Below are 16043 nucleotides of genomic sequence, written 5' to 3' on the forward strand. Positions count from 1 at the left end.
TAGAAATGGCGCTATGCTCACGCATAGTCTTTTGATAAGAAATCTATTCAGGCTAATTGCAACATCTTCATAAAAGGATTTTATTCTGAAACAAATTTGATTATATTGGATGATTTTAATATCTTATCTTTTAATGCCACAATAAAATATGGGCTTCAATTTTTAATTAAAATAGCGGGGAATCATAAACTGTTATGCAGATGAAGGAAATCCTTGTAGCTCAATTTTTTGTATTTTTATTTGTTTTAAAGTGATAGTAAACAAAATACAGCAATTAACCCCTCCTTTTTTTTTATTCTTTATTAATCCTAGAAAAAGTTGGTGATGTAAAGGGAAGTACTAAGGACAATAAAAGAAGTAGCGTATTTTTTAAATTTAGAAAGTCATGTACAAACAAATGCTCTCAAAAGCAATTAGCGGAATTTTATTTTGAAGACTTATTCATACATCATTAATTCTACAAATCGAGTATTATTTTAGGACGATGATTTAAAGTTGCTAATTTTCAATCCTAAGCATGCATCATCAATTCTTGATAAGTCATATTGAACGCTTGAATCACATTCTTATTAAGTTATAGCTTTGTCATTACCAGTACTGCTATTGAATAATAAAAGATAAAACTTGTTAAAAAGTCAGTATGTGTTATAAAACCTATTAAGTATAGATGAATGTTATATTTAAAGCAGTGAGTTAGGGAATTGAGCATCAAAAAATATGCACGTAAACCAAGATGACAGACATATTATAAGGGGTCCAGAAGATATTCATTGGCAAAAAAGCGTACAAAAGACGAATAATAAAAGGGCTAAAGTTACGAGAAAGAGCAAACAAAAGAGTTGACTGGCGTTTTTGGTGCTATTGAATTAATGAGAATTTATAGTATTGATACGTTTTGCTGCTTTTCTTGAGAAATTAGGAATCTGGATAGGTATGGTTGCTATATAGTTGAGCCTTTGAGCTTACTTGAACGAGGATGATGTTATAGTTGGGCTCTATATTGACTTCAACATCTCGTCCAAGTAAATGAAGAAAAAGATAGCATCCACAAACTGAATGAAAAACATTGCATAAAAATTACTAATTAACTGCTGCAACGGTGTTTTTATAATATAGACTTGATCTCAGAAAGCTTAAAGCGGGTAGACAGTTGTCCTTTAATTATAAAGCCGCCTATTAGGATACATTCATGTTGAGTATAGCCTTCTCTATAATAATTTTTGTAATAAAAACTTAATTTTTGAGAAGAATCGTACTGCTTCCTGTTTGATTTGGCTAAATTGCTTATTAGAATTATTAAGTGGTTCTAGACTTTTTTTTATTTTAAATTATAGATTTCACATCTGTATTTGATTTAATTATAGCAATATAGGACTTCCATGATTTGCCTGTTTAGTAGAGCTATTGTTCCTGAAAAACAAAAGGTTGACGCGGAAAACCAAATTTATATCCAAATGCTACACGGTCACTTTTTTTTTTTTTTTTAAAAAAAAAAAAGAGCGCGTCAAATTTTAACTTTTGTTTTCTTTATTGGCTTTAAAAAAAATAGCAAAATGAGCATGAACGAAAGGGCGAAAGCAATAGAAGATTCAATTTTAAGCTATCACGGCATCTCAGATTCTGAAGACGATTTCAGCTCTACCTTTGGAAACGATAATGATACATTAGACAACTACAATGTTTCAGATAAACTCAAAAATCTGTTGAGATTAGGCAACTTCCAACTTGATGACAATTTAGCTGGTCTCGACGATGAGTCTGAGGATGACTCTGTTTTAAATCCTATACGAGAAGCCGAAAAAAGAATACCTATTGAGGCCGGATCAGGCGAAAACAAGTACATGAACTTTCCCTTGAAACCACCTACAGAAGAAGATAAGACGACAGAAAAAAAGAAGCAGACTAAAAAACCTAAAGTAAATAAGATGAAGCGTCGAGAGAAAGAAAAGAGAAAGAAAAGTAAAGCAGATCCAGAGATTGACGACATACTGGAACATTCACCACGACAACGACGAGATATTCATGAATTTTTGGAGAGGCTAAGACAGGAAGACTCAGATAATGAAGAGGGCGACAGACAAATTAAAAAGCCAAAGAGAAACAGAGTAGGTCGAAGGACCCGAAAGAAGACTTTTGACGATATCAGCTCACTGGTGGATGAGAATGGAGAAAGATTAGTTAGAACAACAGAGCTACTTGATACCTCTTCAGATGATTCAGAAGACTATCGACCAATGACAAAGAAGGAGGAGTTGGAGATGTATCGCGAAAGGGAACGACTGCTTAGAGCAACTGAAGTGAAAATTAAACCAACAATAAAAGTGAAAACCTTTGAAGATTTTATCAAACGTAGAGAACAACGCGAGCAAGAAGAAAAAGCGAAAAGGGAAAAGGAAAAAGCACTCAAGCAGCTACAACAAGTACAAGAGGAAAGTAGTGATAGTGATTTAGAAATCATTTATGATAAAAAGCTATACCCAGCCTCTCCTGAAAGATCAAGAAATACAAAATTGGCAGCATCACCGATACGAAATGGAGATACAAGCCGTCGCAACTTTAATGCAGTCTTGTTAAAGCGTATTTACGAACAAACACATGAACATCGAAAAAATATAGAAGAGGCCGCAAAGGCTTGCGGAAACTATATTTCGGCTGCTGATAGAGCAAAGCGATTGATTGAGCAAGAAAAGAAAGCACAGCTTATCAATCAACAAATTGAACAGCATTTCAATAGAAAGCCAAAGTCATTATTCAGTAGCACAGATAACGATGTTGACATGTTAGAAAATGAGGATGAGGATGAGGATGAGGGTGAGGAGGAAGAGGAAGAAGAAGAGGAAGAGGAAGAGAAAGAAGAAGAAGAGGAAAAAGAAGAAGAGAAGGAAGAAGAGAAGGAAGAAGAAAAGGAAACAATGGAGGAAGTGAAGAAGACTGATAATAATGAAAATTAAAAATAATAATCTATTAAAAACAAAAAATGAAGCATTTTTTTTCCCTTCATTTCTATTGATTAAATATGTTTAATGTCATATTTAACATTTAATACAAAACAAGCATCTAAGGCTATTTGAAGCAGTTGTACAACAATAGTATAAATAGCTCTCATCAATGATATTAAAATATTAAAACAAATGAGATTAAAGAAGGCCTTTATTCACTACTACAAGAGAACTTTGAGTTTGTGTGACTAAATCGAGAGTATTTTACTTGAAAGCATGTTGGAAGCAAGTATTAAAATGTACCTCCTTTTTTTTTTTTTTTTTCATAATATTCAACTGGGTTCGAGTGAACATTTTATGTAGATGTATTCAATGAAAATAGTTCTGGTTTGTGAACACGAAAGACTTCACATTTTTAAGAGACTAGTTGTAATCAAGCAAATCAAAATGAACATATCCCGTAATCATTGCACTATTTAAAGTGTACTAATAGTGTATATGTATTGCCGTCTTAATTATTCAACAATAAATCATATATCTTGTACAGATAACTTGCTACTGAAAGCTTTATATAAAGATATCAAAAGACATTCTTTATCAATTTTGCTATTGCCATGAATTTCTTTTTGTTCTTAATTCGGGTTGGTTAGATTCAAGCACTTTATCATAAGCACTACGATTTTTAAATTAAATGAAATCTAGCAGCGATCAATATTCTACATAATTCTGAGATATCTTTATATACCCCTTGCAATAATTGTAGATAGAGCGATAAAATGTATCAAACAAAGACATTATCCATTTAACAAATTTATGAAAACCCTTAAGGTTCGAGGGCAAATATAAATCATTTTAATAAAAAATCAAAATAATTCAGTGAATCATAAAATCATATATTAATGTAAAGGATAAAATAAGTATTGTTAAAAGGCGTGCCTATTGTGTTCTACAAAGCGCCAAAAATATCCCAAAAAGTAGCAAACACATAACAAGCAAATGCTAAGAACCCCCAAAAAATACTGACATTATAAAAGTGACAGAACCTACTACCCCACCAACATTTGTATTTCACTGCCTCCACAATCAAGCCGACTCCCCACATGATGACTAAAATGATGTCGAGACTAAACATAATCAGGCGATTCATTCTAGACTTTTTTGAAACAACCCTGTAACAATAAAATAAAAGCTGATATCCAGAATAAATAATGGATATCACTGCCTAACAACAAAGATCTAACTATGGATTGTATTTGCATATGCATTGTATACGTACCACTGCAAATAGATAATAAAAACACGCTGGCGATGAGAAAGGAATATTTTCGTTCGAATACTAGTACGTAAATTAGTTTTTTAAAATAATCAAAACCCTTTTCTTTTTACCGGCCGAGCACCAGCAGCAAATCCTAAATGGCCTATGCTAGCTAAAAATGCCACAAGTGGTAGCCAAAATCGCAGTTGTGGTGGTTTACTATATGCATCATCTCTACCACCAGCAGTGTTCATTGTGGTATTCTCATTTGCTTTTTTAGGCGATTCTTGCTGATGGATGTCATTCATAGATACATGCGAATAAGCTCCTCCTGTATTTTGAGGTTGGTTACCGTACGCGGTGCCAGAATATTGATATGCATCCTGTGGTACAAAATTGGACGGTGGTACAGGTTCTTGTTCTGTTTTATTTGATTCAGTGTTCCATGCATTGTTATACCCAGTCGCACTATAACCGGGCATTGGCATAGGCATCTGTGGTTGGCCGTAAGAATTTACATAATAAGCAGCACTACTCTCATTTTCATAGGCGTTTCCATATCTTGGTCCGTGTGGGTCTTGCCAAGGATTTTGGTCGAAAGGTGCTGACATGGATGAATGGAAAGAAAGCTAAGATATGGAAAAAGAAATACCTTGAAATTGTTTTGATTTCATGCTTTTTAATTTTCAAAGAAACATGGTTTAAACTATTTTTAGAATTTTAAATTAAAAAGGAGAGAAACCTATGCTATAAGTTTTTTTTTTCTGGGTAAAAATCGTATTTACAACATGCAGAAATATTAGAAAATAAATGATGTTTTTGCGCGGCTATTGTGATAGAAGAGCTTAAAAAATAGACATTAAGCTCGTTCATCTGAAGGAAACAACTGAAAGCTATACAAAAGTTAAGCTTGGAAAGTTTATCACGAATTAGCATAGTACTTTTTATATCAAAAGAATAAGAAAGCTAAGATACATTTGCATAAAAATACCTCTGTTCAGCTTTGACAAAGTTAAACATATGATCGAGAGAAAAATGCTTCTCTGATAGTTCTTATTGAGGCAGATTCTTACAGCGTAACAAGATCAAGGTAAACGTTTTCTTAAATCTTATATTTCCTACCTGTCAATAGCCTTATTGTTATTCGATATTGGTTATCACAGCTTAGCAGTCACTGTTTTTTTTTTGGGAAAGGAAAATGCAACATGCAAAAACATCGATTTTACATTACAAAAGATTCAAACAGGATGAACGACAGCCTACGTGACAAAATAATCAACATTCAAAAAAAACAAAAAGAAAAGAATGATTATGTTGTAGAAGAAGCTGAAGAAGAGGAAGATGAATTCTTTGGCTTGGGTGGGCCTGATGTTGAAGAAACCGAAGATTTGGATCGATATGAACAAGACGGAGTGCTTGTTGAACACAATGAGGAAACAGAGAACCTTGATGACGCTGCTCTGAGAGCAATGTTCCTGCAAGTATCTTTGATTTATTAAAATAAACCATTCATTTATGCATTTTCTACTAGTGAACAGGATGCGGAATCTGATAGAAATATGGTACAGCGATTGTTGAAGGATATCACAAGCGGTGGCTTACGTAAAAGAAAAGCCGCTCTTGAAGAAGGCTTTATGTTTGACGATATTGATATTTATGACGATGACGATGATTTAGTTGCTGTAAGACGGGCTGCTGCTGCTAAACGACGCAAAATGCTGCAAGATAACGGTGGTGCTCTGGAAGCTTTAGGTTGATTAAGGCTTTTTGGTTTTAAAATTAAACTAACATCGTATATAGCACAAAACCCAAAAACTGCAGCGTTTGTTCGAGCAGCACGTGCTAGAAGAGATGAGGGAGCTATTCCTTTGCTGGACGATAGTGAGGGTGAAGAAGAAAAATCGGAATCCGAAGAGAAATCACTAGGCAAATCATTGAATGCATATCTCATTGATGAAGAAGATGATGGTGATGATGACGGTGAAGATGAAGATGTCAGGGTTGATTATGATGAAACAAAAAAGGTGTTAAATACTTCTGAAGAAATAGAAATCAAACATCCAGTGCATAATAATGAAGCGAAAGTAGCTCATAAAACCAATGGCGATACTAAACGAGCAATACATTTGACAGATGATGAAGATGATGATAATATTCCGTATACCTTTGCTTAATCTAATTATTCAGGAAATAAAACAAAAGGACAACTGTCCAAATAAAAGTATATAGATTGTATAAATTATGAAATATATGACTTTTGCGATATCGTTCTCCTTTATGTACATTAATCTATGATTTACATAATGTGTTCTATTCGTTTTTGTCTTTGCTTTTTTCTTCTTCCCTCTTAACACGTTCGAGTTCTCCAATGAACCTATGGTTAAAATAGCTGTTTGTGGAATGTACAAAGTAAGCTTTTCATACTATATTCTGCTTACCATCTTATTGTTAAAAATAAACAAATAGCCAGTAGAAGTAATGCTATAACATGTGGATTTCCTCCAGTAATGATAATCATAAAGAGCAATGTCGCGAAAAGAGCATAAAAAGCATAAAACATGATTTTAATAACACCTTTTGCTGTATATCCTGGAGTCATGATGGATTGGACAATTTCACCCATTAGGCCATGGGCTTCAATTTCTACTGGTGTTTCGTTTGACATTGTAAAGAGTAAAAAAAGAACACGGTGACACGGCATTTTTATTTTTGCAGATAATAAAATTGAGCTTCAAACAGCAAATCAGATGAAGTGGACTTGATTTTAAATGAAAGCAAAAATGCTTATAGACGTAATGTATACTCTTATGACTAGAAAATAATATATAGTAGCCTTATAATCGCTACAATTTCCTTTTATATATACAAAAAGAGATACTTTCAAATACATGTAGGCAATGTAATAATTCATGACACTTGTTAACCTTGATGGTTGACTATTATTTTTATTCTCTATTTTTGTTTGATATGTAATTGGACATCAAATAACAAATGTTGCAACTATTGCAAATGTTACCTTTAAAAAAAATCACAGAACGACTGTTTGAATACTCATGAACCGCTAAATATATACTTTGATTTATTTAGGCCCAATCATCAGTATGCTATTTTTTATATTTGATCAAAGACAGGGAAAAAGTTGTTCTTTTCTGTATGCGTATACTTTTACTTAAAAGCACATTTTTTTTGTATTTTTGTTTTTAGGGCTCTGAAGTGTTTATGTAGCCTAAAGTTTATAACAGCATTTTTCAAAATAAAATGACATTGGTTCTGATGAAAAAAGCTAGAGTCATTAAAACATGATATCAAAAGTAAATAGCAAGAGCCATTAAAACATGATTTCAAAAGTAAATAGCATTATGAAAAAACTGAATCTTTAGTATTCTGATAGTTTGATAATGTGTACAAAGTGTAAAGATGTCTAAAATTTATGACAGTAAAAAGGAGTTTAGATTGCAATCCCAGGCTTAGACTATGGCTTTTTTTTTTATATCTTATGCTTAGCAACACACTTGAGCTTTGAAAAGACAAGCTAGCTGACTTACCAAAGCTTACTGTCCTATCGGATCAACAGTATTAGAGCTCTAAAACTTATTAATAGATCCATTATTTTTATTACTTATTTGAAAACAGGATATGCAGTAATATGTACATAACTCTCTCTTCTCTTTCAGTACTTGAATGATTGTTATGGATAGAATCATATAGTGTTCCGTCATTTGTGATTATTACAATGATAGTCAGGCTGTTACAAAATTAGTCATTCAAGTCTCCTCATTTTAAATCGTGTTAACGTATAAAAAAAAGCCTGAAACTAGGGCTATCTGTACAACAACAATTACTGTACCATACCATTGTGAGTAGCTTTAAACGCTAATAAAAGTAAGGCCATATATGAAACTCTTTTTTTTCTACAATATGCTATATTTAAACACAAAAAAGATATTTAACATTTTTTCATAGTTCAAACGATCAATTTATTTTCACACTATTTCTGCTGGGAATAAATAAATGGTCTAGGAAAGAAGGGGAAAGAGGTTGCTTTTTCAAGCATTTTTTTTTTGTTCCAAAAAATGAAATCTTGGTTACAACGTCCAGAAACTAAAAAATATGCTGCAGACGGTACAAACAAGTATAATTTACAACATAGAAAGAAGTATAATTGACTCTTTTTTTTTACTAGTTGCTTTATTTGCTCTTTCTCAAGTAGCATTTTATTTCGCTTTTAAATTCGTTGTAAGTTCTTTAGATCCTACAAGAGCAAAGCGTCAGGAAGCCAAAGCCAAAAGCAATCGCGTAATGGGAAAATTGGGTGTAAGATCAATGTTTAATTGTATTCGTTGTCGATTTACTTAAGGTTGCACACCATTATAGAAAGATATCAAGTTATCTGAATATGAACAGATCATCGCAGCAGAAATAATTCACTCTGACGAAATCAGCGTCACCTTTAAACGTAATTACCGTTTACTTTAAAAACAAAACCAAAAATTTATTGAAGAATTTACATTAGAAATTGGTGGATTGGATCCAATCATTCAAGAACTTCGTGAAAGTGTCATCTACCCACTTTGTTATCCTGAATTATTTACTTCAGCCTCTGGTTTGTTAGGTGCACCTAAAGGTGTTCTACTCTACGGTCCCCCTGGGTGCGGAAAGACAATGCTAGCAAAGGCATTAGCTAGAGAAAGTGGAGCTACATTTATCAATGTTCATGTATCTACCTTGACAGATAAATATTATGGTGAATCAAACAAATTGGTATCAGCTGTATTTACATTGGCTAGAAAGCTGCAACCTTCGATTGTATTTATAGATGAAATTGATTCTTTTTTGCGTGAACGTAGAAGCACAGATCATGAAACGACAGGAATGATGAAAGCAGAATTTATGAGTCTTTGGGATGGCTTAACAACAGGAGAAGATAGCCGTATTGTTATTTTGGGTGCTACTAATCGACCTAATGATATTGATTCTGCCATTTTGAGAAGAATGCCTAAGAGATTCTCCGTTCGATTACCAAGTGAATCACAAAGGAGAAGTATTCTTGAACTTGTAAGATTAAGAAGTGAGGATTTGCTTGCTTATTCATCTTTTACTTTAGTTACTGAAAAATATTCAACTGGTGCCTGATTTTAATATGACTGAATTAGTCCAAAGAACCGCAGGCTTATCAGGAAGTGATTTAAAGGAACTCTGTCGTAATGCGGCCATGATACCAATTCGTGAATATGTTCGATCTGTACAAACAGTATCCAACAGTGAAGATGCAAGCCAGGATCTGGTCAACTTGGATCTTTCTGGGGTAGTATTATTTATTACAGGAATGTGTGTATGAAGCTAAAGAACATTCATAGAAAATTAATACTCGTCCATTGGCCCTAACTGATTTTTATGCTTCTGAGAATAATAGCCGTGAGAGATCATATAGTTATACAACGTCCGATTCGCCTCAACAAGAAAATCTTGATTAAATATATATACATATACATATTTAAATTGAAAACTGATTATAGAAAAAAAAATAAAAATAAAAAAAAAAAGCTTCAACAAAACAGTGTTAAAGTATTTTTTTTATGATAGCATAAAAGTCTAATTATAAATGGAAAAAGGAATACTGACAAACATGTCGACAAATTATATTTCAAATAATATTAATTTTATTAGAAAGCATAATCTATAAGCAAAACGTATCACAGTAAGTTAGTAATCTTGCCAATTCCTTTTGTACGTCCTTCTCTGAATATCTAATGTGATATAAAAAATTAATTACAATTATTTTGATATTTATCATAGTCCCTTTTACCAATCTTGAACCAACTGTTAAATATTCTGGATTTTTCACAAACTCAAATTCCTAAAATCAAATCGGGTTATATGTTGTTTTCTTTCGTATTTTTGTTATTCTTGCTTACAACTTTAGCTCGATCTCCTGTTCTCAATATTGATTTTTCAGATGTAAGGATACTAGCCGTCTGGCGGACAGCGCCACAGTGAACCATAGCCTGGTATTTTGACTTAATCGTTGTTGAATGGTAAAGCACCAGTATTTCAGCTTCAAATCGTCTCGAAACCTTAGGCATTGGTTGGTCCTTTTCATGAGTTAGCAGGACTTGACCCTTTCTTATTGCATTTCGACGAACATTCTTTAAAGCCAAAGTTACTGTTTGGCCTGCAGTTGCTGCTGGTACGCTTACTCGTTTACGATGGATGCCTTTAACAGATGTTGTCGCAAACTGACCTACAGAATCGGGGCCCAAGATAACCTTATCACCTACATGCACTACACCACTTTTGATGAGACCACTGACGACCGTGCCCACAAATGGAACTGAATATGTTTCGTTGATTTCATAGTGAAGAGGCTGATCCGTCTCATATCTTGTTAAGGAAGGCAAGATATTTAAAAAGTTTCGAACCAGGTCCAAGCCTTGACCTGTCACATTGCTCACTTGAAATATGGGACATAGCCTTTCGCTGACAAAATTTTGCTATATAGAAAGAGATTTAATTAAGCTGCATTTATGTGAATGTTTTTTTTTTTACCGCAGTCATAACAACATCATGGTTATTTTGAACAAATAGCGGAATCTTTCTGCACGATTTTGATTTCAAAATCTTGGTTAATTCAGTAATTGTCTGTTCAAGCACATGGGTAGGACATCGATCAATTTTAGTAATCACAACCAAGACAGGAATTGCCAGCGATAAAGCAAGTCCCAGGTGCTCCTTTGCCATACCAATCATACCAGCATTAGCGCCAACCTAGACATAGATCAATAAATGAAGCTTTTAAAGGGGAGTGCTTCTTATTACCATTAGCATTGCAAAATCAGGTGCACTTCCAGTCATACCAAACACCGTTGTCTATACAATTATAAGGAACATTCTTTTGTTATAACGAAGGCCATTTCTTACTTTAAGATATTTTTCATGACCAGCTAAATCAACAAAACTAACCACCTTTGCTGCCTTTTCTGTGATTTCCTCCCAAGTCAGTTTTTTGCCTGAGCCTCCTGGATGAAGAATTGGCTTTGAATATGAATCAAATCCCAATATTTCACCACCCACACTTGATGTTCTTCCTGATTCAATTTCGTGTTTATGTCTAAATAGATTCACTCTTGCCTTTCCTCTTCCGTCATCCAAGATACCCTTTGTTAATACACCCAACATGGTTGACTAACCATCTTATTCAGTCACCAAAGCCTATGCCTTTTCTTTTGTATATCGTCTTTTACCTTTCCAGCATCCACGTTGCCAACTACTGCCACTCTCACTTCCAATGCTTCCTGTACTGATTTTGGGCGTTTTCTAATCATTAAATGAGATACTTTTTGAGCCGATATCGGCGTTTTGTTGATATCCAATTGTATCAGTTCATCCAGATCTGCCAAGTCAGCACCCAATGCTTGAGTGAGTGAAGTTAAGTTTGCTATGCAGATTTCGTATTCCTTTGTTGTCAAATTCATTGGCGTACCGTCCTCTGTAAATAAAAATATATAAACATAATGATGAATAGTATTGTCTTTTTATACCTTCTAAGCCTATCTCAAATAACGTCTCTCCTTTACCTTGTTCCATACGTGCTGATATTGTTTGCTTTAGCCATTCTGTATCTTTTTCATTATATTCTATTAGTCTTTCCTATATTGTATTTTTCTGTCAGTTTCCTCATTTTATGTTAAGATTGTTTTCTATACTTTTAACGTTCTATGCTCAGCATCTTCTTCATCTATTTTTTGTTGGTCATCAAGCGAAACACTATATAAAGCTGAAACCAAACGAGTTGCTTCATCTTCGTGAGAAGACTCTTGTGTTGTTCTAGTTGCCATATTGTATTAGTGGAGAATAATATACAAAAAGTAGAAAAACCAGTACCAGTTTTTATACCAACCATAAAAACAGGATATTTTAGTCCACGACTGAGTTTGAATGAAATATGTCTTTGATTTGACTTGAATCCGCAGCTAGAGCAGAAAAGAGTCTTTCTGAGTCATCACCGCAGCAGATTTTTATGTTAGTACCGTGTCTAGACAAGCACTATTACAAAATAAAGAAAATTATAATAATAAAATAGCTATTGAAGTATTGAATTGTAATGTTTCTACATTTCTTGACTATGTAAATTTTCACTGTGGATTCGTCTAAGTAACATTGTGGTTTTTGCTGTTGCTTCATTTGGCCAAAAAGATGTTTCTTCAAAAGAATATTTCCAGTATAATCTCCATAAACTCAAATTCCTACAAGCAATTGCATGAAAGGTGTTAAGTTTCCAATGCGATAGTATTTTAGTTATTGTTTGAAGCGGTCGATATATTTGATCAAAAGATAGTAGCGAAGGCTGAACAAGGAGTCATGGGGCCAATGTATCCCATATAGGTCAAGTAATTGGGCAGGGCTACAAGAAGTGTTCATCTGTTTTGATTGCGCCACATATCATGCATCCTTCATAAGTGATATAGCTAGGCATGACTTTATGCAGACGAGAGCGGGGTTGTAATTATTTTACAGTCAGGCTGATAAATGTTGGTGATTTTTCAAGTGCTTATTTTTGTAGTTTACTAAAAACCATTAATTCGTTTTGTAAAAAACAGATTATCATTTATAAAAAAAAAGAAGTTATCATCATGCTCTTCATTTGTAAGATTAATTCAATATGGGACAAAATGAGCTCATTGTTTTATTCAAATGTTTGCATAGGGGTTTTGGCAAAACAATTGTAAATCTGATGTTTAGAATAAGAACAGAAACCATAAAGCACGCTAACAGGTACATCGTTGCAAGTGTCAATAATTTTACATGATATATTCTCTTCGATCAATATTCGGCTATACTTCATTTCCCCCCTAACCATATCCCAGAATTGCTCGATTGGATTGAGTTCAGGCAAGTAAGGAGGGAGAGATACTACTCGATGACCTTTGCTATCTATCTTTTGTTTGAGTATCTAAGGTTTAGGAATATAAGTATTATTCATTATAAGGTTGGAGTCTTTAAAGTTTCATCTTTGCCCATAATCTCGAGTAACTCGTTTATAAATTTAACAAAATGAAAAGTAGCGGTGTTCCTGAATACTTTAGCATAATCTTCGGACGGCTCTTTATTCACTTTATCGTATCGCTCGTCGTCAATTTCATTTGAAGCTCTCTTTTTACCCCTATTCAATCTTCTTTGTTTTATTTGATTTTCTTGTTTGTTTGGTTTTTTCAATGCTACATGTAAAATAGTTGTCGAATGAATAGCTCCTCTAGCGGTGTACGAGGCTGATTTAATTTTAAGAGTCTTTACTACTGCACAAATTCTACTCACATATATAGCTCAATTGAATCTCATGTTGATATTGAAACCTGCTTTGTCTATAAAAATACAGTTTTTGGTGAAGTCTACATCACCGTCTTTCCATTTCATGTACTAGTCGAATCTGCTATGCAAGTTTTTAGAGGGAATCTCTATCAACAAATTCAAATTTTGGTTTATTTATGGTCAAGCATGAATTATTTTTCAAATGGATGTTAATTTAGGGCTTGGAGACGCTGAAGCTTTCGAATTTTTAATTAAATGTTCCGTATCTTTGCAAATATCTGTGGATTTTTTGTCAATTTGTTCACGGATGTACTGGTCATGTTCTTCTATATTTTTTACGACCGATATTTAAAACTGACTTTTTTGTATAATATGTCAGTATCAATTCTATGACCAAAGGAACAGAAATTAAATATAGAGATAATGGAAATACAACTTGATAAACCGCCCAGATATAGAATGCGCAAGCGATCCATTAAATCATCGATTCCAACCCGATCATTCTGCATTTCAAGACAAAGGAATTATGACTAAGCCCTTACTATAGAATATATGAATATACGTAAAGGGCATATTTCTTCTATCTAAAAAGCTCCATAGTTTCTGACTTATTTGGCTTTAGCTAACTCGGAAAGACCACAGTTATATTTCCTTTCTTTTGTTTTTTTCTTCTTCCATCTTGTTAAAATGCCATCTAACGTTATCCTGTAGTAAACCTGAATATAATTTACAGTAATAGTTTCATAATAACTGTATCTTAGGGACGCGAATAATTGGTTAGAGAAGAACTACAAAGAAAACAATGGCCATCCAGGATTTTATATTGAAGACGATCACTCGTACAAAAATAAAAGACAAGCAGAAAGCGATTACAAAACTGTAATACGCGCAGCAATAAATTCCAGTAGTCAACAATATGACATATCAAGCAAATACTTAATGATAGCATCACAATTTCCTTAATCATGATAAACGTGCGCGTCTACTCTTTTCCTTTTCCTCTCTCAACAAAGGATTGTTTACAAAATCATTATGAGCGTTTTTACAGATGATGATAACTTCAATCTTTTAAATATTCACTCACCTGAATCTTGGGTTTAGTAATTATAGAGAATACATAAACCAAGAAAGCAGAAGATCTTTAAGAACAAAAGCAGTATTGCGCCGATATAAACACTCGCTTTATAGTATTTCAAAATCACATAATGCTGATTGTACAATTAAATACGTAGTAAATTCCTTATTGAAAAATCTGGAGGTAAATATAAAGCAAAAGCAATTGTTTCAATCCATACTAACTACACAAGATTATAAACACCTGAAAATAACAATCAAACCCATAATATAGCTACCAACTATGGTTCCATATCAATCTGTCACCTAACAAATGACAATATACGAGATCTAAATATTAATTATTTACGTCAGACAAGATGCCTAGTTCAGTTGAATCTTCCAAGTGTGAAAAAGGATGTAAGTTACTAAATGTATATTCAACTAAAAGATTCAGAAGAGGATGAAGAAGTAAAAGTAATTTAAACAAATCTACCACCTCTTTCTGTAGCTAAATTACTTATTTCGTTGGCTGTATGAATAGGCGCGTTGTTAACAAAAGGTGGTTTTTATTTACTGTTGTACTCACGGTAATCCTCTTTTTGTATCCAAGTCCTCAGCAATCAATGCTTCTTCTAGTCTCTGAGAATTACAGAGATATCTAATATTGGTTAATATTTCTAAATGAAATGGATGAACATCTTCTTACTAATCCATAGTGTCACTTCTTCTTATACTAAAATTCTTCCTAGACTCTTTTTGTAGGAGAAATGAATAATTCATTTATATTTTACTGTTAAGTTATAGAAAAAGTATAATGGCCCTTGGAGAAAAAAAAAGCCCCCCCACCTGTTGAAATTTTGTTTCCCGTCCATTGGCATTGCGACTAGTGCAATGAAAAAATAATTTAAGGCAATAAAGAAAAAAGAAGGGTTGGGCAAAGAAAGGAGGCTGTGATCGAACTTTTTTTTTTCTATTACATTTGGGATCAAGTGTCACACAGGTCTGTGATGTTGCGATTTATGCAGCTTTGAAACACTAAAAAAATAAAAAACAAAAAAATCGGAGTGAACAAAAGGTTGAGTGCCAAAACTCTTAAAAAAGTAAAAGATATTACCATCTTACTTTTAAGCAAGATGTCTTTAAAATAGAATAGTACTTGTATGTTTGTTGATCCCTTCTACTGAAAAAGCATGTCAAGATTATATGCGTCACTCCTTTTTCTTTATAAATTCTAGAGCATGACACTGACACTGTAAAGCTGAATGTTGATTTTACTGTTGATTTATAAAGAAATATATACTTCTCTTCTATAGCATTGTAAGCTTTAAGTTGCTTACTGATTAAGGTCTATTCATATATTTAAAACTGTATTGGGAAGGGGGGTGAAATATCTGGTTTTTATTAAAGACCAAAGTGTAAGAAATAATATGATGTATAAAGGGGCAATCTAAATATGTGTACACAATACATAGTAATAATAGCAATAC

The 16043-nt window shown here is 33.3% G+C and overlaps 6 protein-coding genes across 6 annotated transcripts; 4 read left to right on the forward strand and 2 right to left on the reverse strand.

Moving 5' to 3' along the window:
* Positions 1-1553: 1553 nt before the first annotated feature.
* On the forward strand, positions 1554-2951 carry RO3G_06877 (uncharacterized protein; the record flags this gene model as incomplete). Its single annotated transcript, XM_067661467.1, has 1 exon — positions 1554-2951. The coding sequence occupies one exon, from the start codon at positions 1554-1556 to the stop codon at positions 2949-2951; it is 1398 nt and encodes a 465-aa protein (XP_067517568.1).
* Positions 2952-4161: 1210 nt separating this feature from the next.
* Positions 4162-4805, reverse strand: RO3G_06878 (uncharacterized protein; the record flags this gene model as incomplete). Its single annotated transcript, XM_067661468.1, has 2 exons — positions 4162-4179; positions 4326-4805. The coding sequence occupies 2 exons, from the start codon at positions 4803-4805 to the stop codon at positions 4162-4164; spliced, it is 498 nt and encodes a 165-aa protein (XP_067517569.1).
* A 948-nt stretch (positions 4806-5753) lies between these two features.
* Positions 5754-6368, forward strand: RO3G_06879 (uncharacterized protein; the record flags this gene model as incomplete). Its single annotated transcript, XM_067661469.1, has 2 exons — positions 5754-5946; positions 5995-6368. The coding sequence occupies 2 exons, from the start codon at positions 5754-5756 to the stop codon at positions 6366-6368; spliced, it is 567 nt and encodes a 188-aa protein (XP_067517570.1).
* Positions 6369-8267: 1899 nt separating this feature from the next.
* Positions 8268-9532, forward strand: RO3G_06880 (uncharacterized protein; the record flags this gene model as incomplete). The annotated part of the gene is made up of 5 exons (XM_067661470.1): positions 8268-8316; positions 8378-8508; positions 8569-8650; positions 8708-9249; positions 9299-9532. 5 exons carry the CDS (start codon positions 8268-8270, stop codon positions 9530-9532), a joined length of 1038 nt encoding a protein of 345 aa, XP_067517571.1.
* A 355-nt stretch (positions 9533-9887) lies between these two features.
* RO3G_06881 (uncharacterized protein) lies at positions 9888-11370 on the reverse strand (the record flags this gene model as incomplete). The annotated part of the gene is made up of 6 exons (XM_067661471.1): positions 9888-9941; positions 10001-10051; positions 10110-10685; positions 10741-10959; positions 11011-11061; positions 11113-11370. 6 exons carry the CDS (start codon positions 11368-11370, stop codon positions 9888-9890), a joined length of 1209 nt encoding a protein of 402 aa, XP_067517572.1.
* A 3162-nt stretch (positions 11371-14532) lies between these two features.
* Positions 14533-15039, forward strand: RO3G_06882 (uncharacterized protein; the record flags this gene model as incomplete). The annotated part of the gene is made up of 4 exons (XM_067661472.1): positions 14533-14600; positions 14733-14758; positions 14929-14973; positions 15005-15039. 4 exons carry the CDS (start codon positions 14533-14535, stop codon positions 15037-15039), a joined length of 174 nt encoding a protein of 57 aa, XP_067517573.1.
* Between the last annotated feature and the right edge of the window lie 1004 nt (positions 15040-16043).

This window comes from Rhizopus delemar, genomic scaffold (assembly GCF_000149305.1).
Source record: "Rhizopus delemar RA 99-880 supercont3.5 genomic scaffold, whole genome shotgun sequence".
Taxonomy (NCBI): domain Eukaryota; kingdom Fungi; phylum Mucoromycota; class Mucoromycetes; order Mucorales; family Rhizopodaceae; genus Rhizopus; species Rhizopus delemar.